The 24889-nt window shown below is 42.4% G+C and overlaps 1 protein-coding gene across 1 annotated transcript in view; it reads left to right on the plus strand.

Annotated features, from left to right (window-relative positions):
• Nucleotides 1-2481: 2481 nt before the first annotated feature.
• Nucleotides 2482-24889, plus strand: part of LOC117482006 (protein NLRC3-like) — a 39160-nt gene continuing 16752 nt past the window's right edge. Inside the window, exons 1-6 of the mRNA XM_034129951.1 lie at nucleotides 2482-2544; nucleotides 5971-7757; nucleotides 8579-8749; nucleotides 11010-11183; nucleotides 12264-12441; nucleotides 14456-14460. Coding sequence (XP_033985842.1) covers nucleotides 2482-2544; nucleotides 5971-7757; nucleotides 8579-8749; nucleotides 11010-11183; nucleotides 12264-12441; nucleotides 14456-14460 — 2378 coding nt within the window. The remainder of the gene's footprint in view (nucleotides 2545-5970; nucleotides 7758-8578; nucleotides 8750-11009; nucleotides 11184-12263; nucleotides 12442-14455; nucleotides 14461-24889) is intronic.

Consider the following 24889-nt stretch of genomic DNA (forward strand, 5'->3'; position numbering starts at 1 on the left):
GATAATGTAATGTTGCTTCCTATTGCCCTCTCAGACCACAAGGGAGTACTCTGTTGTGCGACTCTGGGCAATTTATCCAAGCGCGCCACTAGATGGCGCCTCAACTCCACTTTACTAGGAAATGGAAAATATAAAGAACAATTCCTGACACAATTGGAAGAATTTCTTGACTTAAATATAGGTTCAGTTGAGGACCCAAGAATATTATGGAATGCAGTCAAAGGCTTTATAAGAAGCAACACCATATTGTTCTCTTCAAATGTATGTAAGGAAAGATCCGCCAGATTACAGGCTTTGGAAGCAGAATTTGCTAGTCTTGACTCCATTTTGCAGAATAATTACTCTAAACAAACGGCATCTAAACGTAAACTTGTCAAAAAGGAAATAAATGATATCTTGAAACAACGATCAGAATTTCTAATACATAGGGTTAGGCAGCGCTATTACTTCCACGGGTCTCGGCCCAGTCACCTCTTGGCTTCAAAAATCAGGTCTAGTGAGCACTTTGCAGATATTCCCTCCATTAAATCTTTGAATGGTAATGTCACAACTGAGCCAAAGCAAATAAATGAGACTTTTCAAACCTTTTATTCCAATTTATATAAGTCAGAGGTTCAGTTGGACAAGAATAGATGTGACGCTTTTCTCGGTCAGCTAGACTTACCACAGCTTGCAGTCACTGATTCCACCCATCTTGATGATCCCATTTCCTTAGAGGAATTAAAAGATGCAGTATGCAACATGCAACGAAACAAGTCACCAGGTTTAGATGGGATACCTCCCGAATTTTATGTAGCATTTTGGGATAAACTGGGTCCACTACTTTTGGATATGATAATGTATTCGATAGATAAAGGCAGTTTTTCGAGGGACGTGAACATAGCCCTGATTTCCTTGCTCTTAAAGAAGGATAAGGACCCGACAGATTGTGCTAGTTACAGGCCACTAAGTTTATTGAATTCGGATCTTAAAATATTTGCAAAAGTGCTTGCCAGACGCATTCAGGATTATATGCCAACCTTAATTAACTGTGATCAGACAGGGTTTATAAAGTCAAGGCTAGCTACTGATAATGTTAGACGTCTTCTCCATATAATAGATGCTTCAGTTGACAAAAAAGACCCGACAGTGGTGCTGTCTCTTGATGCAATGAAAGCCTTTGACAGACTAGAGTGGTCCTTTCTGTGGTCTGTGCTGGAGAAAATGGGTTTTGGTAATGGCTTTATACATATGGTTAAGGTGCTGTACTCTAATCCCTCAGCTCTGGTGCTCACTGGGCAATTATCCTCCGCGTTATTCCCTGTTTCTAGATCTTCCCGTCAGGGATGTCCACTGAGCCCAGCACTTTTTGCACTCTCCCTTGAACCTCTAGCCCAAATGATACGCCAATCCCCTAGTATATATCCAATTTCTGTTCGTGACACTCACCATCAGGTGGCGCTATACGCAGATGATATTCTGGTTTTCATGGAGAAACCGACTCAATCTATGCCTGTATTGTTATCTATTTGTGAGGAGTTTGGTTGTCTCTCTGGCTTTAGGATTAATTGGTCTAAATCCGCCCTCTTACCCCTTAATGAGCCAGCTAAAATGCTTCAATTTCCACCCAATGTCCCAGTTGTCCAGCACTTTAAATATCTTGGGATAGAAATTTTCCCATCTTTAAATCGCATTGTAACATATAATTACTCAGAAGCATGGAACAGGATTAAGGTTGATTTGGAAAGATGGACTAGCCTTCCGAACTCTCTTCGGGCCCGAATATCTATAGTCAAAATGAACATTTTACCCAGGATTAATTTTGTCAGCTCAATGATCCCCCTCTCACCCCCGGTTGACTATTGGAAAAAAATCCACTCTTTTATTTCGCGATTTATCTGGAATTCAAAGCGTCTGCGGCTGAAATTATCCACTATACAGCGGAGGAGGGAGGGTGGTGGTCTGGCGGTGCCTAATTTTAAACTGTATTTTTGGTCATTTGTGCTTCGTCCGTTACTGGTATGGTTTAACCCTAATGCTTCCGTTTCCTGGCGTAATATAGAGGAAAATATCGTACAACCTTGGAACCTGCATGATATCCTTTTTGCCAATTTAACAAATAGACAATGTCAACTACGCTTTGGCCCTATAGTTTCACATCTCATCAAGATATGGCGCACAGCTGAATCACAATGTAAGATTTCCTGCAAGTGGCACACACTTTCTCCTATATTTGATAATAAAGGTCTGCTAATTGGTGGGAGACCTGTCTCATCCTCTCATTGGAGCAACAGCAGTATTCACCACTTGAGTGACATTTATGATAACAGGGGCTTGTGCTCCTTTCAAGAAATTAAGAGTGCGTTCAATCTGCCAGGTAGCTCATTTTTCTTCTATTTGCAGCTCAGATCTGCTCTCAAGGCACATGGTGTCCCATGGCAACAACCTATACCCGTTCATCCTCTTTATAAGTTGTTTACTGTACAAGGGAAAAACAGAGGCATGGTGTCTACACTGTATAATTTCTTTCTGGAGGCTTCCTACGATAACCTACAGCTGGACAGAGTATGGAGACGTGACTGCCCAGTTTTAGACACTGATTTCAGTTGGGAGGGTGTTTGGTCAAGCATAAAAGAAGCTTCTCGGAATCCCGATCACCAACAGATCCACTTTAACTATGTCCACAGAACATATCTTACCCCGCGTAAACTTCACTGCATGAAAATGATAGACGATCCCTCATGTAGTCTATGCACTATGAAGGCCCCTGGCACGTTTATGCACATGATGTGGGACTGTCCCCCAGTCACACTATTCTGGACTAAAGTGGCTTCTGGCATGTCACGTGTGCTTTCAGTGACAGTGCCGTTGACTGTACCCGCCCTTCTATTGAATGATCTGTCAAAGCTCAATATCACCAAGCTTAAGATGCGCATCTTACTAGCTGGCCTAACAGCTGCAAAAAAGATGGTTGCGGTTCGATGGAAGCCTCCTAATTCCCTCACTTTCAGACACTGGGTCCTTGCATCTCTGGATGTTGTTTATCTAGAGTTGTCAACTGCCCGAATAAATAGGACAAATGACACTAATGTAAACAATTGGCGCTCTGCAGTCGATTCCTTCAAAGATCTTTTAGAATGATTTCTCCACAGCCTTTTCAATTGCGACCTTTGCGTTTCCCTGTGTGTGTGTATGTGTTAGTGATGGTATACACTCCTGTCTGATAGCGCTGATGGAGTGCTGGCACCCAACAGCGAACACCCTATGTGTGTGTGTGTGTGTCTTTGTCTTTGTCTGTGTGTGTGTGTTTATATGTCTGGGAGGGAGGGTAGGGTTTGTTTTATTTTCATTGTCTTGTTATTATTTTTAGCTTACATGCGTTTTCTGTATTCTGCATTTTGTATTTCTTTGTAAGTAATTACCTTTATCTCATTTTGTTTCTCTTGTGTACTTTCAGTTATTTCATTTAAAAAAAATTGTTGTGGTTGTACATGTTGTGTATTAACATCAATAAAAATGTGATCACAAAAAAAAAAATCAATCGATATACTTATCGGATATGCACAAACAAGCTTACAAGCTGAGATTCCACATATTCTAGAAATATAAGTATCATCACTGAGCGATCAGAACTCGCGACAGGGGAAGCAAATCCAGACATCACACGACGTAGCTTTCGGTAGCAAAACATGGAGATATGCTCACCTTTTGCAGAATAACAATTCTGATCAAAAATGAGAAAAACGCAGCTGAAGGTTAATCCATAGGTTAATCCAATGTGTCTGTCACTTTGAAAAATGATTGACGATCCATAATTCAATTTTTATGTCAAAAACTGAGTTTTCATTAGCTGTAGCTTCCAGAGTGTATGACAGCTTCCTGTTTTGTCTCCTTGGATACGAGTCCAAACAACTCACAGACTGCACCGGGTGCTCACGTAGGAGCCCTGTGACCATCATATTTGACGACGCTGATTGGCTGAAATTATGTTTTCGCGGCATAGTTTACACGTTACAGATAGCAACAGTCAGCTGCTAGTGGCTGCTGCTGCACTGGTTGAGGGCTCCTCTCTTAGCGCCCAGACGAGAGAAGGTACACGGGCAAGGCCAGGCAGGAAACATGTGACTTATCAGTAACTTTAGACATCGTAACACAATTTTAAACGATATTTTATTGTAGATTATACATTTTACTGATACCAATTATATAATATTTACCTTGTTCATTAAAAATAAAAATAAAAATATATATATTTTTTTAAATATATTTTTTATTTTTATTTTTATTTTTATTTTTATTTTTTAATATGGGAAGAGGTGGGGCGGCGCCCCTAGCGCCCCTATGGACCGGCCGTCACTGGTAGTAACAATATAGTCACTGCTGTGCTTATGACTACATGAAGTCATTCTGAGTGTTGATGGAGCAGCTACAATGTTAGCCTAGCTTTAATCAAACCGGTCTCATTCAGAAAACATTTGAAATGTTTTTATGCTCTGTGCTTTTAATGCTATGTTTATTGTAATTAATTCACAGCAGATTGTATGTATATTGTGTTTATAATGCTATAGTGCACCAGGTTAATACAGCTGGGTGTGTCTTAGTAGATACAGTGAACATGTGCTCCTCTGGGTGATGAATCCAGACGGGATGCTGTTTGCTTTCATAATAATGTGAAGTGTAAACTATACCTGATCACTAAGATATATTATATAGAGATATAGACCTTTTTAAATATCAAACTAGAATTGTCCACCTTGTTGTACTGTTGTGGCGATCCAGCACTCACACAACAGGAAAGAATGAAACGGAGAGGAATCAATGAAACACAAACACAGAAATAGTTGAGATTAATCATTATTATTTAGTTGCGCACCACCAAACAACATTACCTTGCTTCAACAGCAACCAATCGCAGAAATGCTCCCACGAACACAAGAAAACACAGGGGAGATATAGGTTTTCTAAATGACACACGAACATGTTCCCTAATCATGTTTAACGCACACACATTGTCAGTTCTCCTGAACTTGGACATGTTCCAACCTTATACAGTCATATATGTTGCATCCTCTGAGTTCTACATGATCCCAGATTTCATGACCTTATTTAGCAGCTACCACACATGCCAATGTATACAACTGCTGCTGGTGAAGAGTTTCAGCTGGTTGCCTATAGATGGGCCATTTTCCAGCAAACCAAATGAACAACACACATTCCACTATACTATAGCTTATTATAACCATGTGACATTAATGAATATATCAGAAATACGCTGTGATAAACATTCTGCCATAACAGTACCATTGGTGAGAATCAGCTCCTCTAATGTAAAGTGCTATAAAGAATGTGTTCATATCCACAGAAGGAAGAGGAAGAGTAGTGTTCCTGTGGAGGAGCAGCTGTCCAGCTGTGCTCTGTGTCAGGACGTCCTGAAGGATCCAGTGTCTACCAGCTGTGGACACTGGTTCTGCAGACAGTGCATCACCTCATACTGGGAGCAGCGACCTCTATCAGGAGACTCCTCCTGTCCCCAGTGTGGAGAAAGATCCAGAACCAGAGCTGGACTGCAGACAGCCAGTCAGACCAGCTTTGTAAAAAGTAAGAGGCCGAACACATGCAGCGCCTTTAGATCCGTTGGGGCGCTGGGTCTCTACTCTTGTATGAACTCTCATTGGCTCAGAGTGTCATCTGATCTTCTTCCAGGCATTGTTTTTTGAAGTGTGTATTAAAACAGACGGCAGTGCTTTCATTAGTAGAAACACTGGACATATCTAAAGGGGAACGTTAGCAAATAACTTTTACAGAAGATAGTAAAGCAGGATTCTTCCTGGTTGTTCTGTTCTTGATTAGGTATACTGTTGAGCATAGACAGTAAGCTGTTTTATAAAAATGTTAAACTCTGTCTGTTTTTATTGTTTTATAGTTGGATTCTCAAAAGCATTTTCTCATTCTCTCATGTTTCCTTCTCTTTCAGCAGATAGTGGTCTGCAGGAGGTTTTAGATGAACATAAGGTCAGTCTGAGGAGGAGATGTGAACGTGTGACTGAAGGAACTGATGAAAGTGAAACCCTCCTCAACAGGATCTTCACCGAGCTCTACATCACACAAGGTCAGAGTGAAGAGGTTAATACCCAACATGAGGTGAGGCAGCTGGAGACAGTTTCCAAGAAAGAGACCCTCCATGACACTCCAATCAAGTGTCAGGACATCTTTAAAGCCTTACCTGACCAACAGGCTCACATCAGAGCGGTCCTGACCAACGGAGTCGCTGGCGTTGGAAAAACCTTCTCAGTGCAGAAGTTCACTCTGGACTGGGCCGAGGGTTTGGAAAACCAAGATGTCAGTCTGGTGATCCCGCTTTCCTTCAGGGAGCTGAACCTGATCAAAGATGAGCAGTACAGTTTTCTCAGGCTGCTCCATGTTTTCCATCCAACCTTACAGAAGGTCCCAGCAGAGCAGCTGGCTGTCTGTAAAGTGCTGCTCATCTTTGACGGCCTGGATGAAAGCAGACTTTCTCTGGATTTCAGAAACAATGAGGTTGTGTCTGATGTCTCACAGCAGTCCTCAGTCAACGTGCTGCTGACAAACCTCATCAGGGGGGAGCTGCTTCCCTCGGCTCTCGTCTGGATAACTTCCAGACCTGCAGCGGCCAATCAGATCCCTCCTGAGTGTGTGGACAGGGTAACAGAAGTACGAGGCTTCACTGATGCCCAGAAGGAGGAGTACTTCAGGAGGAGATCGAGTAATGAAGACCTGTCCAGCAGAATCATCTCTCACATCAAGAGCTCCAGGAGCCTCCACATCATGTGTCTGATCCCAGTCTTCTGCTGGATCTCTGCTGCAGTTCTGGACCACATGTTGACTACAGACCAGAGAGGAGAGCTGCCCAAGACCCTCACTGACATGTACTCACACTTCCTGCTGGTCCAGACAAAGAGGAAGAAGCAGAAGTATGATAAGGGACATGAGACGAGTTCACAGCAGCTGACGGAGGCTGACAGGGAGGTTCTTCTGAAGCTGGGCAGGCTGGCGTTTGAACATCTGGAGAAAGGAGACATCATGTTCTACCAAGAAGACCTGGAGCGCTGTGGTCTTGATGTCACCGAGGCCATGGTGCACTCAGGAGTTTGTACAGAGATCTTCAAAAGAGAGAGAGTGATCTTCCAAAAAACAGTTTACTGCTTTGTTCATCTGAGCATTCAGGAGTTTCTGGCTGCAGTCTACATGTTGCACTGTTACACCAACAGGAACACAGCGGTAGTGAAGGACTTCCTGCAGAAAGACTATGGCAACAGCCAATACCAGGATTACCCAACCCTGCCTGTCTTCCTAAAGGGAGCCATGCAGAAATCCCTCAGAAGTCAAAATGGCCACCTGGACCTGTTTGTCCGCTTTCTCCACGGCCTCTCACTGGAGTCCAACCAGAGACTGTTAGGAGGCCTGCTGGGTCGCATAGACTACCGTTCAGAAATCATCCAGAGAGCCATCAGCAACCTGAAGGAGATGAGCAGTGATCAAATCTCTCCTGACAGGAGCATCAACATCTTCCACTGTCTGACAGAGATGAACGACCACTCAGTTCATCAGGAGATCACAGAGTTCCTGAAGTCAGAGAACAGATCAGAGAAGGAACTCTCTGTGATCCACTGCTCTGCTCTGGCCTACATGCTGCAGATGTCAGAGGAGGTTCTTGATGAATTGGACCTGAAGAAGTACAAAACATCAGATGAGGGACGACGGAGACTGATTCCAGCTGTCAGGAACTGCAGGAAGGCCAAGTAAGTCCATATCTGATTACTTTATAAACTAATGTGGATCAGAAGTGTAATTATTCAAATAAACACTATAACATTTCTGCTGTTTAAATACTATGAGAGCAAAATAAACCAACCCTGTTCTTCTATTTATTTATAATAATAGTTCAATTGAACCGTTTCTCTCTTCATATTGAGTGATGGAGGCGACATATCAAACACATGAAGGACTTTAGAGGTTTCTCAGCATGTGATCACACCACACAGCAGGATTTACAGTTATTAGTGAAAGCAGTTATTATTACTTTCTAGTAGTTATTTTTCATTTAACAAACACACACATTTATATCACAATGTATTAGGGTTTAAAGTAAGATCTATATAATTTCCCACCAATAACAGAGTTATGTCTTAATGCTGATATACTGGGAATATCTGATGGTATTCAGTTGAAAATATTGAAACTTTATTGGTTTGTTAATTGTGTTTGTGTGCGCAGTACATTTTCAGATGCTCAGAGAAGCCTAAGCATCCTTCTTCCATCATTCACATCCAAATATTAATGAACATTTAAATATGTACATCTCTAATATTGTCAATTGATTTGTCTAATTTCTGTTTCTTTGTTTACAGTCACTGACAGCAGGAGCACAGACATGTGATCAGATCACACTGACAACGCACACATTAAACTCTATTATAATATATTATTATATATAACATTAAATGGACTGACAGCAAATGTCTATCAGAATATATGTCAAATCTTTTTTCATTAAATGCTTGAGGTTAATATAATGTCTCCTTTATTTTGAACACCTGTTATAATATATGTGTTATTATAGACTTACTGGCTGTGGACTTTCAGCGATTGAATGTGAAGTTGTGGCCTCAGCTTTGAAGTCCGACCCCTCCCATCTGAGAGATCTGGACCTGAGTGACAACGCTCTGCAGGATTCAGGAGTGAATCTGAGTTCTGGACTGAATAGTCCAAACTGTAGACTGGAGACTCTCAGGTCAGTTCACTGACTGCAGTTCATACAGATCTGTTTTTATTTATCATGTTCTGAATTTGCCTGAGAACAAATACATTTAAAATATATTTTTTTTCTCACTTTTGCTAATGACTGAATATTCAGCAGAATAACAAAGAGAAGGTGAAAGTGTGAGGGAGAGTATTTAAGCTTCCACAGACTCACACTGTGCTCCATGAGTCAGTGAAGATGCTGTGAGTACTGATGAGCTGTGAGGGAGATGAAGGAGTTGTTAAAGATCGGATACAAGTTAAAGTTCCAGATTATCAATGGATTGTTTCTACATCATCACTGACATTAAAACCCTATTCACCTCTGATCAGATTATTAAACCTGGAGTTATTTCAAACAGGAATATTGTTCTCTAAAGTTATATCATGTTTTTTTTATTCAGACTGAGTGACTGCAGTTTGTCAGGGATCAGCTGTTCTGCTTTGGCCTCAGCTCTGAAGTCCAACCCCTCCCATCTGAGAGATCTGGACCTGAGTTACAACGATCTGCAGGATTCAGTAGTGCAGCTGCTGAGAGATCTTCTGGAGAGTCCAGACTGCAGACTGAAGACTCTCAGGTCAGTTCTCTATCTTTTACTTCTGTACTGAGACTAATATGTATATATCAAAGTTCGAGCTCGAGCACCGTAGCGATAATTTATACAAACTATAGATTACTACTTGTACTACAACATTTGAATCATCAATTCTTCCTCATTTTCCTCAATTGTTCATATTTAGTTTATTCAAATTATTATATTGTGGTCATTGTTAAAAGAAAAATAAGGAGGGAGACATTTCTGCTATGAGTATTATTATTTGTATAATGCGCTTTCTGCCTTCCTGTCATCAGGAGTTAGACATGTAATGGCTATGTAATAGATTAGATTAGAACCTTCATTATCCTAAACTGCTGGGACATTTCCCTATAGAGAATATACCTTTATATTTTCTACTCTTCACTTACTTGTCAGCATAGGTCGGCATTGGCAGAGCTGACAAAATACCTTGTTTATGTTGGCATCATATTGAAGCCAACTCCATCGATCAAGCCAGTGTGACTGAAACTTTCTCTCCCTCTTCTTCTCATACTCCCTGTCACTCTCCTTTAACTCCTCCGATGACTTTCTTTTATTTGAAGATTGTTTTTTGCCCGGCGCTTGGCCGGTTACCGGTGGTTTTAAAAACATTTTGGCGAATGGTTAGGTGGCGCGAAAGTCTGTAGTGAACGAGCGCGCTCCCGTACGGGAGCCTGCTCGCACTGCGCTCTACTCCGCAGCAAACAGCTGTTTGCTTTTCATCCAACAACGACAACCGCCTCACGAAATGCTATGTTGTAGCGTTAATAAACGAAACAATTTAACAAAATTGCTTGTCAAAATACCAATACCACAGGACAATGTGATTTTATGTCTTACTGTTTTTTTTAAAGCAATATTTTTAATGGCCCGAGCGGGCAAGTGGAAAGTACGTTATGCTGGCCCGGGGTGTCTAAATAGTGCTTCCGGCCCAGCGGGCCATTTATAATGTCTAGCCCTGCATGGGACCTTTAACTTCAGGAACTAACTGTCAATACAAGTCTGGTTGGTTTGGTGGGAAAGTTTGAATATATGTAACTGGCTGTACTTTTTGAATATGAAGTGTTTATCGTCTCTCTTACACTGTCACATAGAGTAGTTATACAGCAGAGACAGCAGCGCTCTGCTGACCGGACGTTTACTGACTCTCCTGCTGAATCTGACCGGCCATAGTTTATTAACAGTGGTTGGATTTCCTTTCAAATGAGCCACAGCAGCGCATCAGACGAACGCTTCAGCACAAACCTCACCACGGACCGCGCCTTGTGGTTATATAGGCTGACATTTCTCAAGGAAATATTAATATACATGCCTTGATGATGTCATTCTTTATAAAGCCTCCCCCCCATGTTATTGAGCGAGGGCTTTTGTTATTCATTATCTTCTGAGAGTTCCATCCCTCTCCCCAAAGATAATTCGATTATTTAATAAGACTAAAAGCAGAAACTAAAGAGCCTGCAGTCTCCTCTCTGTTTATTGGTTTAAGAAATATAACTATTGAAACAAAAGAACACGGACTATCAGTTCAATTTCACTTTTTCTGTCTTACAGTTTTTAACCTGTTTGGAGTTTCCACTTTCTAAACTTATTAAGCTCTGAACTGATTATTACACCTGGAGTTATTTCAAACAGGAACATTGTTTTCTAAAGTTACATTATGTTTTCTTTATTCAGTCTGAGGCACTGCAGTTTGTCAGAGATCAGCTGTGCTGCTCTGGCCTTAGCTCTGAAGTCCAACCCCTCCCATCTGAGAGACCTGGTCCTGAGTTACAACGATCTGAAGGATTCAGGAGTGAAGCTACTGAGTGATTTTCTGGAGAGTCCAGACTGCAGACTGGAGACTCTCAGGTCAGTTCTCCATCTGTTACTACTGTACTGAGATCAATATGTATTTATCAAAGTGCCGCTCGAGCACCGGAGCAATGTTTGCAGCTTGGGTTAGAGGCTGTACACGTGCCGGCATTCTGCTGCTTAAATCCACTGCTGTGATGAACAAGCTCCCAGAATGCAACACGGCTGCTCTCAGAGTAAAAATATTAAAACAGATGGAGCATGATTTAACTTCAGGAACTAACTGTCCATACAAGTCTGGTTGGTTTGGTGGAAAAGTTTGAAATATGTAACTGGCGGTACTTTATGAATATGAAGTGCCCATCGTCTCTCTTACACTGTCACATAGAGTAGTTATACAGCAGAGGCAGCACTACAGCGCTCTGGTGACCGGACGTTTACTAAATATCTTGCTGAATCTGACTGGCCATTGTTTATTAACAGTGGTTGGATTTCCTTTCAAACGAGCCACAGCAGCGCGTCAGACAAACGCTTCAGCACAAACCTCACTACATACAGCATGTTGAAGCCATTTTGCATTTCTATCTTATTTATATTTATAATGAAAAATTATGAATGTTTTATATATGATGTTTTATTATTTATATGTATTATTGTTTTTGATTGATGCCAACTATCAATGTATTATTATGGTGGCGTCACATAGGCGTGGTTTTGGCCGTTTAATAGACGACAGGTGACAGGTGCTCATGATGAGTGGAAGGCAAACAATTTATTAGCTGCACGATAGAGACCGCAGGGTGAATTCTGGATGAAAAAATATACCCAAGATACGCCGTATGGCTTAGAATCTTTTGTTTAAGAGTTTAGAGTTTTGTTTAGTATTTTTTCAGTTTTTCTTTAAATAAACGGCGATATCTGATCATGAATGTGGATGCGCATTGATTTTTCTGACCGCTCATAACACAACACCTCACGGACTATCATCTCGATTTCACATTTTCTGTCTTACAGTTTTTGACCTGTTTGGAGATTCCACTTTCTAAACTTCTTCAGCTCTGATCAAATTATTAAACCTGGAGTTATTTCAAACAGGAACATTGTTTTCTAAAGTTATATCATGTTTTCTTTATTCAGACTGATATGCTGCAGGTTGTCAGAGATCACTTGTTCTGCTCTGGCCTCAGCTCTGAAGTCCAACCCCTCCCATCTGAGAGATCTGGACCTGAGTCACAACAATCTTCAGGATTCAGGAATGAAGCTGCTGAGAGATCTTCTGGAGAGTCCAGACTGCAGACTGAAGACTCTCAGGTCAGTTCTCCAGACATCAGGCGGTTATTACACTGATCCTCACTGAGTATTTTAATGCTAAAGTCTACTTTCTTCTTCTGTGGTTTAGTTCACTGACTGTGGCAGAGCCATGTTGATCTTTACATTTAAATATAACAAAAAAAACCTTCACTGCATAATCCCTCCGAACCTTTAACCCTCCTGTTGTGTTCGTTTTCCCCCCCTTACTTTGGTGTTCCCGGTCAAATTTGACCGCTCCTGTTTCAACTGCTATTACATTGACACAAAAACCATTAATCATCACCATATTTTATTTAACACCCTTTCAAACTTTAAATAGTGTATCAGACTACTGGTATACATGAAAAACTGCAGAAAATATACAAAGAATAGACACTGAACACATTTTTTTTTTCGTGTGATGTAATTAACATTTATTGTAAACAAAAAAAAATCAAAACAGAGACCAAATTCAAAGAACATCAGAACATTAACAAGAATATTCATCTGTGTATATGTATGTGTGTGTGTATATCTGTGTGCCTGCCAGTTGTGGTTCACATGGGGGGATGGGCACATTGGAATGGTTAATGCATATAATTTGTGTGTGTGTGTGTGTGTGTGTGTGTGTGTGTGTGTGTGTGTGTGTGTGTGTGTGTGTGTGTGTGTGTGTGTGTGTGTGTGTGTGTGTGTGTGTGTGTGTGTGTGTGTGTGTGTGTGTGTGTGGTGTGTGTGTGTGTGTGTGTGTGTGTGTGTGTGTGTGTGTGTGTGTGTGTGTGTGGTGTGTGTGTGTGTGTGTGTGTGTGTGTGTGTGTGTGTGTGTGTGTGTGTGTGTGTGTGTGTGTGTGTGTGTGTGTGTGTGTGTGTGTGTGTGTGTGTGTGTGTGTGTGTGTGTGTGTGTGTGTGTGTGTGTGTGTGTGTGTGTTTTCGGACACAGCAATGGCATTTTGTTATCGGGTCGGAGTGTGCCTTGCAAACGTAGACATTACATTTATAGCAAGTAAGGCTGGTTTTGTTGTCCCTAGGGGCACAGAACTTGCATCTTTTCGTTTTCTGCCCCTGTCCTTGTTGGGGGAGAGTGGCCAGAGAAGCGCCTGGGGCTTGCAGACTCCTAACCAGACTGGCAGAGACATGAAACTGCTGTAAGGACATAGTTGACCGAAATATAGGCCTCCCGGACTCTGCATCCCACAGACTTTGTGTAGCCTCATTGTTCGACCGATAAACTCCTGCCAAAATCAACAGCCCTATGTAGGCTTGGAGGTCTACATGGTCCAAACCTCTCCACGTATCCCCAAACCAACCCACTCTCTTCAGTCTGCGTACAAATGACACGACTTTACACATTGGAAATGTGTGCAATACATACGCAGAAGTCATATTTTGCGTGCATATGATACGCTAACCATTCCCATTGAGATCTGAGGCCGAGTTTTGCGTGCATATGACATGCCACATTTCGTGCCTTCACCACTTATTTTTGTCCGGTCGGCTCTTGGTAGACCGGAAGCTGTGTGGTTCAGAAAAACATGTTATTACTCAATACCAAGCCACGATTATTGTTTTTATTTTAAATCGTATAATGTCGGACTTTTTTTGCCGTCTGTGAGGAAAATAAATGTGGCTCAGAGCCTCAGAATAATGAAATCTTTATTTTTTTAAATCTTTTTTTCCTTCTAATTTGTTATTCTAACACACTGTTATTTACTCAACAATAACACACAATTATCCTTGTTTTTATTTATTCGTTTGATTCTATAATCTTGAGCTTTTTAGCATGCTTTTTAGCCGTAAATAAAGTCACCGGAAACAGACGTAGACGGTAAACTGATTACCCAAGATCCTCAGCTTGAAGCTCGGGATGTTTTAGCCGCAATGCACGTTGGGATATGGTGTTAATGCGATATGCTATCCGAAAAAAAATTCAGAGTTTAGGATGGCCGAAGACACTACCCATAATCCCCAGCTATTGTTTGGGACTACAGTCCCGTTGACAAACCCCGTGATTAATCTTCAAGCTCTGGGATTGGATGTTGGAGTGGCAGTGCGCCAAGGTTACACCGAGCGTCAAACGGCTCTTTGAAATGGAACGAAACCACGGCAGACTAACCAAAACTGGACTCGAACGCCCCCCCCAGAACTACACATGCTGGCTATTGTGTTTCGCAACATGTTCTATGGCACGTCTCTACTGGGAATTGTAGTTTTAAAAGACGTTTTCGTTTTTCCCAAAATTAGAAGTTGACAGTATTAAACTGTATACAGCTCTGGAGGTTTAGGCGATAGGAAACAAATTGGTGTGTACAAATTTAAAACATGTAATTAATAAATGGGTGAAAATCGCTTGTGTACATAATGGGCAGCATTAATATATACCCACATGACAGCTCATTGTTACTTTGTAATTCTACTCCACTACAATTCAGAAGTTAACCTGGTATTTTTACTCCACTACATTTATTTTAGTTACTTTGCAGATTCTGATTAATGATGTGAAATATAAACAACCCTTAAAGCAGACTTTAGTTACACCTGAGTAAAATTCAGGGAAAGGTGATTGTCAAGTGCCAACAATCAGGCAAGATATGTGATAGTTGGTGCTTGAGAAGACTAAACATTTATCTGCAGATCCCTATAAAGTATATTCATTACTCGTTATTCTCTACTAATAGTTAATTAAAAACTGTATATAATGGCTATTTTGCACATCCCTTTCAAGATTTCAAGATTTTCAAAGGTTTATTGACATATACACAACTACGGTGTAGTTATGCAATGAATGAAAAACTTGGGTCACAGGTTCCTCAACAGTGCATTACAAGACATCTATCAATATGTGTGTATACCTCCACCATTAAACTGTCAAATTCTGCACATGTCTTATACTCTCTACATACATAAGAGTATAATTAATGTGTATAATATCAGTTGAAATAAGTGCTTCAACATAGTTAACATTGCAGGAAAGCAATATATTAGACGTTAAGTACTTTGTCAGGCTTAATATTTATGTGTAGATACCCCCAAAGCTTTTTTCTTATTTAAAGAAGACCTTAACCTAAAGTATTCTTTAATGTCTTAATAAAGGTTAATTAGTTTGTCTGTTTTGCACATCCTCATATTAATATCTTTGTACATCCGGCACTAAACTGTTTTATTGTAGAGATCACTTACAGTATCTTCTTGATTTTTTATATTCTATATTTCTATCATTGACCTTCTACTTTCCCCCTATGAAAGTATGTACTCTTAATATTATTTTCATCAAATAACATTATTCAACAAAAATAACATTATTCAACACAAATAATTCAATAACGTGCTTTAACAACTAGGCGGTGCACACAAGGTACACACAGCATACTAATAATAACTTTGTATTATTAGTGTAGGACACTTATGTATGTACAACATCTGAAGATGTGTAGTTTTATTCATGTTTTTACATAATTTTACAGGATATTGCTATACTATTTCTCATGTTTTACTTCTACACATTAATATCTGATTTGTAAAACATCACAGACAGAAAGGTATATCCGTCATGTAATGGCAAGCTATTGAAATTGTGATTCCATAGATGTGTCTCCCATCACCCAAATCCCCTGACTATTCTCTCAACTCAGTATTTACATTCTTATATTCAAAGAAAATCAGTAATATCTTTAAAAACTACAAGTCCTTTTCTATCAGCTGTGCACCGTTATGATGTAAATATGACCTATCTACCAATTGGATCAAATATAAAAGTCAGCCGAATTACTATTGATACTGCAAGGAGACGTATTTTGTGAAAAGAAATGTAAGATGTTGTTTAATTGTTGATATATTTATTATCCATGTCACATATTCAGTTTCGGTGGCACTTCTTCCTGTTTGTCCAGAAGTCTTCTCATCAGGGCTCTATAAATAAAGAACTACGGCAGATGTGTAATATTTAATACAGTCGAACCGTGTATTACAATGCCGTTATGTGATGACTTCCAAAGAGAAAAGCAAGAACACTCGGAATAAAGTATTATTTTTATTTTTTTTAATGTTTTCGGATTTCACATCGCATAAACACAATATCCCAACGTGCATTGCGGCTAAAACATCTAATCAGCGAGCTGAGGATCTTTCCTACGTCTGTTTCCGGTATTGTTCCTGTAATGAGAGTTCACATTTATGCTAAATTGAAGGGTGGAATTGACTACACATCTTCAGAAACATAATTTGCTTCAGATATAACTCATAGCAATATTGTAACCATTAAGAAAAGCCAACTGCATTAAAAACCCAGTTAACAAACACTAGGTAAAGTATTTTCCTTCAGTAATTAAGATGTAATTCCAATGTACACACCTGGGGTCGCTGTTCTGTCTGTTACGCTGAGCCATGCATTGTCTGGAACGTAAAAGGGACGAAGAAGACAAAGTGAAGTGACGTATCTCCGGTTCAACATGAAAACATTCCCAGTTAAACATGCAAAAACAACTCGCTAAATAAAAAGATAAAACACTGGCATGTAATTTACGTTAGAATAAATAAACGTTTTGAATAATAGATGAGAGTAAAATCTACGTCACTTTACGGCCCCGCCCATCTTTGGGGAAACCAACGCTGTAATTTGAATGGCGATCAAGCCTGAAGCCACAGAGCTCTTCTGTTACTGTCCTTTCTTACAGAAACACGTAACTCTGGATTTGTTTTAAAGGGCCCATGTCATGGCCATTTCCACTGATCATAATTACATTGTTGAGGTATACTAAAATAGATTTATACTGTGCAATTTTCCAAACTCACATTGGTTTCGCATACAGCATCTCTGTAAAGTGTGTGTATTCAGCAGTATTCACTCTCTCCACTAAACGACTCGTTGGAGCTCTTGCCCCCCCCTCCCTGTGAGCCTAGTGTGCTCCGATTGGTCAGCTCGGCCACTCTGTTCTGATTAGTCAACCACCAGAGAGGCTCCGCCCATGTCTAACAGTGCTTTTTTCGGCTCGCTCTCGGAACATCAGTCTTATAATGGCGTCGGTACAGACATCTTCCTCTATTTCGGGTTCCACTTCAATCCCTTCTTCATCTGGCTCAAAAATGTGGTCAAGAAACTCTCTGACAGATAACAGCTTAACCGGTCGCTTACTCATTGTGCTCATGGAGTAAAATGATAGCAGGGCAAAAATTAAATTATATATAGGGGGTCTGTGAGAAGATATGATACAGACTTTAGTACTGTATGTCAGATGTGCTATAAGAGCGGGAAACACATTCAATTGTTCTGTATGAGTGTGTGCGTGCACTGTGTGCGCATGTGCTTGTGTGTGTGCGTTTGTGTAGATGGAGCAGAGTTTCAGATGTGAAGTAGAAGCACGTTGTGTTTAATATTAATGAGAAGTCTGTGTACCTTCACTTTAATGGTGTGGCTCTCTAAAACTATTCAATAGAAAAGTGACAGAAGGCTCTTTTTGCGTTTTAATAAAAGCTCAAATGATCATAGTAGCGAGGGGCGGGGGGGCAACTCTCAGAAGTCCTTTCAAAACAACAGACAGACACTTGATGCTAGATAAATGTGTTCATGTTTCTTTGTAATCACACGAGAGGAAGTGAAGGGGTCGTTGAGAGAGTCCTTAATGTTCTCTCAGAGCACATTAGACTAGAGGAGGGATGAGGGCTTTCCTCTGAAGCGTCACTGAAGCCACGTCTGCTTCAGCTGATCAGCTGTCAGCTTTAACAGCTCTACACACTTTGGACAGTTTGTTCACATGTGCACTCTGCTCATACTAATATAATGCTCTCAGTCATCATGAAGCAGCAGCAGTTTGTTACCTGTTTAACACACACCTGCTCACCATCAACCACCTGCATCTCATCTTTGTTCTGTGTCCTACTTAGCAGCACAGGATGCATCTAACCTGCCAGAAAGAGTTCATCTTAGCCTACCTATTCATTACCTGCATCTGTACTCGGGGACATTCTGATCGTGAATGTATGATTTATTAACCCAGAATTTTGAACTCTGGCCATTACTTATTAGACTTAAAGCTTCAGGGTATTAGAGCTCTTTTTCACTTTTTCTGTCTTACAGTTTTTAACCTGTTTGGAGTTTCCACTTTCTAAACTTACAACTAGTTGTTAATTGACATGCATATTAGCAGTATATTGGCTCTTTATTAGTCATTATAAAACACTACCATAATAACACTTAACAAATATGATCTATTCTTATGTAACAAGACATGAAACTATAAGTGTTAATTGTGTCTAAATAACTCAAAATAAGGTATTTATATCTAAGAATATGTTCCCTATTTTAAAGTGAAGTCTTGTTCATAACCAATAAGCTAGTAGTTTGACTCTAATGGCGCATTTCCACCACACGGTCGGCCTCGGCCTCGCTCGGTACTGCTAGGCCGCGTTGGGCCTTGTTAGGGCCGGCTCACTTCATGCTGCGCTTCCATTACAGTTTAGGAACTGGGGTAGTTACTATAGTAAGCAGTGATGTGCAGTGAGGTTCATGGCTGGTGAGGCACTGACTCTTTCAGAGTCAGATTTACAAATATTATATTTTGACCTTAATCGAAATATTCGGTTATTTTCAAAAGCTTTTTTAGTCTGATGCTTCGATTCATTTTAAACAGACCGTTCAACAAAAGGATACCCAAAATCTAAATATTGGATTGTTCTTTCTTAGTAAGATCCCATTTTCATTACAAATGTGGTCTTACCTTGACTTGAAGATGAAGTCCATGCTATCCTTCTGGACAACAATCTCTATTACTTTTTTGTAAAAGTCCTCCTTATCTTCCTGTAGTTTCAAAAGTCTAGTTTGTTGTTTGCGTGTATCGTCTCTGCGTAGAATTACAGTAGCAACCAGAACCTGTGGGCTCACGTGCGCCCCCTTCAGTGCGGCAGAGGTTATGGCTGCCTCCCCTGTTGCTTTTTTCATTGCCGTTGTATGATGAGACCAGCGAGCCTAAATATCATATATACGTGAAATAAGTTATTTAGAGACTATGGATGGCGAGAATAAATGTAATAAAGGGATCTACAAACATTACATTGGTGACATACAGTGAGATGGGAACAGGCATGCGCTTAGGGCCCGCTTTCCAGCCAGTTTCTGTGGGGTGACTCATTCTGAGGTGAGGCAGAGCTCATCTGTGCCTCGCCTCACCTCACCCCACAGTAACTGGCTGGAGCGCGCTCACAAAATAAGTGCCCGCGCTAAATTAGTGCCCGTGCTCCAGCCAGTTACTGTGGGCTTACGAGAGGCAGAGCACGTCCCTGCCTCACTTCTCATCGCTCCCCGTAGTTGTAGCGGAGCTCGGCAAATTTGCTGATTTTGACTATAAAAAGCGATTGGAATCATACATAAATCACACTTACAACACAGATCAGTGGAGACATTTTATTATTATTACTATTTAGTTTTTCTTTAGTTGTTTTTCCATTACATTGGAGTATGACAGGTCACGTCGCTGATAGTAACGCAGTGTAGGCAGAGCCGTGACGTCATCTTCAATGAGAACCCCAGAAAAACAACACAGCCATTAGCTGTTAGCACTCAAGCTCACAGCTCCTCATATCTGTTCAGAAACTAGACAAAAGTTAAACAAGTACAAACCACAGACTCTCTGTGTCATGGCGAATACAGTCGCTGGTTTATTTATGTCTGTATAGGCCGTTGTTGTGAGTGTGGACGGTCGGAGCATATATTGCATTAGCTTAGCCAATCTCCATCTAGAAAACACGCATTTTAAAAGGTTTTTCACCTGCCGTCTGTCTGCAGACTTGTCAAAGCATTAATTCATGGTTTTTACTAACCGGTATCAGTATGTTGTTACTTCGGCATCATTTTGAAACGTGTATTACAATTAAATCACGGTCAAATATGTTCATCTTGTTGTAGTTGTAGCCCCCTTGCCAGTGATTCTCTCTCTAGTTTAGCAAACTCAGCCCTGTTTGTTGGCCCCGATAGAACCACGATTTTTTACACACAAGGGGGGCGCAACAGCGGTAATTAAAGTTTAAAAGTCTCAAAAATGCTACAACTACTGTCACAAACTGGATGAATGTGAAGTATTTTGTTAAAGGAGGATGAAAGCGTAATTAAGGAGCACTATTGGAGTGACTTTGATGGTTATTGGACTCAGGATTAATTAATTTGGATTCCCGCTGTATGAAGAAATTAAAGGACGGCGCAAGTGGAAACAATTCACAAAGGGATTAAACTGTTTAAAACACATGCTCAAAGTAAGCCGGATTTTGCCGATGTGTTTATGTGGATTAAAAAGTCGTAAATAATCTACAAAATGGAGGAGACCGATCTGATCGGAGCAACTGTGACAAATAATCTGAAACCGGCATGGACAATGACTATGTTTTAAACATGCGCTTATCCAGAAAAGCCTGGTTTGGACACTTTACGGGCAGAAGAAACATTTCTATTAAAGAAAGAATTATACATGTCTGTCTTTGTATGCCTATAATAGCTACTAACTTGAATTTTGATTCAAATTAATTAATCAATTATTTTTTATATTTTATTGTAATGTAGAGATAAGGCTTTTAGTGACAATCATGTATTGCGTTACAATTATATGTAAAAAAAAAAAGAATAAAAAAAAATAAAAGTCTAAATATGATATTTGGCTTCAAATCATCTGAGGCCTGGCGCCCCCCCCTGCAATCTTTGTGGGGCGCGCCCCCCAGGTTGGGAACCACTGGCTCAAAGTATAATTCGGACCCAACTAATGTAAAGTATGTGTTGCATCTCCTCAACACTGGTCTGAATAGTTGAGTAGAAAAAAAACTGTCTCTCCAGTTTCAGGTAGATTAATGCATATTTGTAAGAAAAGTTTACAATAAAGCACAAAACCCCTCTTTGTATTAAGCTAGCTGCCGCTTAACATGCCAACCTTTGGTAGAGTTAGCTAACGTAAGATAACTTCATGTTCAACACAAAACCTTTCAAAAAATGTTTTTAAACAAAACGCCGGGTTACGTATTGTAACCCGGCGTTATATTAACACAGATGGAGCCCTCTACTGAACTCTATGGGTACTACCCTCTATGCAAGCAATCACCTACTGAGATTTCTATAGACGTAGCCGGCCTTGGGGCGGGCCTACCTGAATGCGCGCGCATCTCACCGTATAAAAGGAGGCCTCGCCTCCTGACTATCATCCTACACCTCTCTTCAGCGAGCGGAATAGGACAGACAGTGATGTATACGCGCAATGTCGTCCAACAATACCATTCCACCCTACTGCCCCTGACCGGCTTTTCTGGTCAGCAGCTGCTGCCCCACATTCTCCTTTACCCCGGTTGTAACCGTGGAGAAGTCTGGGCTGTGGCTGACAGAGCACACTCTGCTGCGCTTGCCTCGCAGAAAGTGTGCTCAAAAAACAGTGCTAAGGGCCCCCCCCCACCCCTCCGCCCATAGGCAGATGGGGAGAATCCCCAGCCCTGTATGAGCTCACTGTGCACCTACCTCTCTGAGTCCCTAAGGATCACAGGGAGAGTGCAAGTGCCCATGCCCCACACTCAAACACTGACCCCGTGCAGAGTGTGAGTGGACTAAAGTGTGGAGGGCTACCTTGGCCATGGCTCGTGTGCAAACGCGTCCACCCCCAAGGGCGGGTCGTCGCTCAGGGCCATGGAGAACCACAGGGCAAAGTGGCTGTTGCGCCGGATGGCGAACAGGTCCACTTCCGCTCTCCCGAACTGGGCCAAGATCTGCTTCACCACCTCTGGGTGAAGCACCCACTCGCCTGGCAGCCCCTCGACATGAGGTCGGCCCCTCTGTTCTCCAGTCCCGGGATGCGGAGGGCTCTCAGAGATAACACCACCTCTGAAGCCCATAACCACAGTTTCTCTGCTGTGGTCAACAAGGCGGCGGAGTGGACTCTGCCCTGCCTGTTGATATAAGCCACTGTGGTGCTGTTGTCGCTCCTGACCATTACATGTCTCCCTTGAATTAGGGACATGAAATGCCGGAGGACTAACACTCCCGCCCGTAGCTCTAGGAGGTTGCTGTGTCGTGACTCTGTTAGAGACCAGCGCCCACCTATAGCCCTCTTCAGGCAGGTCCCTCCCCATCCTGTTCTGGATGCGTCCGTGAACACTGTGATGTAGGAGGTCACCCGTCCCAGTGGAGATCCCCTCCGGAGGTGATCCGGGGACCCCCAAAACCGGAGGTTGCCCTCCACTGAGGGGGGGATGGTCACCAGCCGCCGTTTGTGCCTCTTGGGATCCAAATGCGCATAACCCCAGCGGGACCACAATGTGAGCAGCCGCCATGAGACGCAGAGTCTGCATGACAGTTAAAGCTGTCACTGTCGCCCCCTGTCGCAGCCTGTCAACCGCCCGGAGAAGGGACGCACGTCTGCTCTCTGACAGGGTGGCGCGTAGCGCGTCTGCGTCTCTTTTTCCAATTGATTGCAAAGCCTAATTTGGTTAGGTGTGTGATCAATTGTGCTGTGCAAAACATTGCCTGTTCCCGGGACCCAGCCATGACTATGAGGTCGTCTAGGTAAAAGAAAACTCTCATGCCGTGGGCGCGCAGCGGTTGAAGCGCTGTGGCCACACATTTGCTGAATGTGCGTGGGGATAGGGAATAGCCGAACGGCAGCCTGTTGTACTCGTAGGCTACCCCCTGGAAGGCAAAACGCAGATACTTTCTGTGCTCTGGAGCAATTTCTACATGAAAGTATGCGTCTTTCAGGTCGATGGTGGTGAACCAATCGCCTGGCTGCACAAGCCCCAGTAACTGTTTCATAGTTAAAATGCAGAATTTCCTGCAGGAAATGTGTCAATTCAGGCCGCGGAGATCTAGAATAGGTCTGAATTTCCTTGTCTTCTTGAGAACCAGGAAGTACATGGAATAAAGACCCTTTTCTCTGTGCACAACAGACACAGCCTGTTTCTGCACCAGAGCCTGAATCTCTGCTGAGAGGAAACCCATCTCCTCCTGGGATGACAGATTTACCTCTCGCATGCCCATAAATGGAGGTGGGATGCTGCAAAACTGAGTGAATAGCCCCGTTTCAGCGTCCTGTCCATCCACTTTGTTAGCACACAGCTGAGTTTCCATTCCCCATAACATTGTGTTAATGGACAAGCCCTCAGTTGTGGGGCCGCAGCTATGAAGCTGTGATACTCTCTGGTGACCCGTTCCGCCGCAAAACTCCCCGTGAAGGGAAGATTTGCCCATGGAGGGTCGACACCGAAAGGGCCGATTATTTACTGAGGTCCCTGAACGCACCGCCACGCGCTCTTGTGTGAGCATGCGCTCCACCATAATGCTGTTTTTACCACTACGGTAAACTGCATTAACCGGAGTCTTTATAGGCGTAGTGTGTTCTACTGAGGTCCCTGAACACACCGCCACGCGCTCTTGTGTGAGTGCGGGCTCCGCCATAATGCAGCCCTTGCCACTACGGTAAACTGCATTAACTGGAGTCTTTGCTCTAGGCGTAGTGTGTTCTCTGACAGTAATACGCCGGCCATAATGTCCCTGTACCCACATCCCCGTCACATTGCCGTCTCTTTGAAACGGACATTATGGGAAAAGTGGAATTGTGGAGAGAGATGACTCTTACTCTGGGATAAATGCAATCGTTTTTACTGAATGCATTTTTCCCCACACACATCACTCTAGAACTAGAGTTTACAAACGTAACCCACCGTTCTCCTCTTCCTCTTACGAGGGCCGCGCGCCCACATATTAATGCTGTATTTCCCATTCAATGGTGAAATGCATTAATCGGAGCTATTATACCAGGGAAGGTGTGTTTTCTGACAACAGCACGCCGGCAATAGCGTCTCTTGAATCCGCACAGTGCTTTGACAGCACTCGGTTTATTCCACTCACGTGCACGCGCCCAACTGCTGGCTCCCTATACTGGGGTTTACAGCAGGGGGCGGGGAGTGTAGGACAGTGTTCCTTCCTCTGGGGATGAGCAAGAAGCAGCCACGCTGCGATTACTTCTTATCCCGTGAGCAAGGAGATCGATCCAAAGAGCCCTTCCGTAAACACGGGGGCTCCCAGGAGATCAACACGGTCCTCTTTGGAAAGTGCCATGCGGCGTGATCCCCCAGGGACATCAAACGGCAGGCAGCAGCGGCCTGCGATGAAGTAGGGTCCACCCTATATCATGTGAAGCCACTGAGCACCGAGCACCGGTCCCCGGGGGAACCGGGCCTGGGGCAAGGCCCGTGGACCAAGCTACTTATTCGACCTTGCGGCCCAATAATCGACCTGGTGAGGCGGGGGGCATCTCTAGCAATGAGCGAGTAGCCCACGCACCCGTCGCCATGATCATCATCCAGGGAGAGTACAGCCCTGGGCGGTGGACTTCCATGGACGCCGGACCCGGAAGGAATGGTGAACGTGAATGGCACCGCCTCGGCCATATCCTGGTCCCCCAAACACTCGAAGCAGAGGTGGTGTGGATCGGCGCCCGCTATTTAAGCCAGGGCACGAAGAA

The sequence above is a fragment of the Trematomus bernacchii genome, unplaced genomic scaffold (genome assembly GCF_902827165.1).
Source record: "Trematomus bernacchii unplaced genomic scaffold, fTreBer1.1, whole genome shotgun sequence".
Taxonomy (NCBI): Eukaryota; Metazoa; Chordata; class Actinopteri; order Perciformes; family Nototheniidae; genus Trematomus; species Trematomus bernacchii.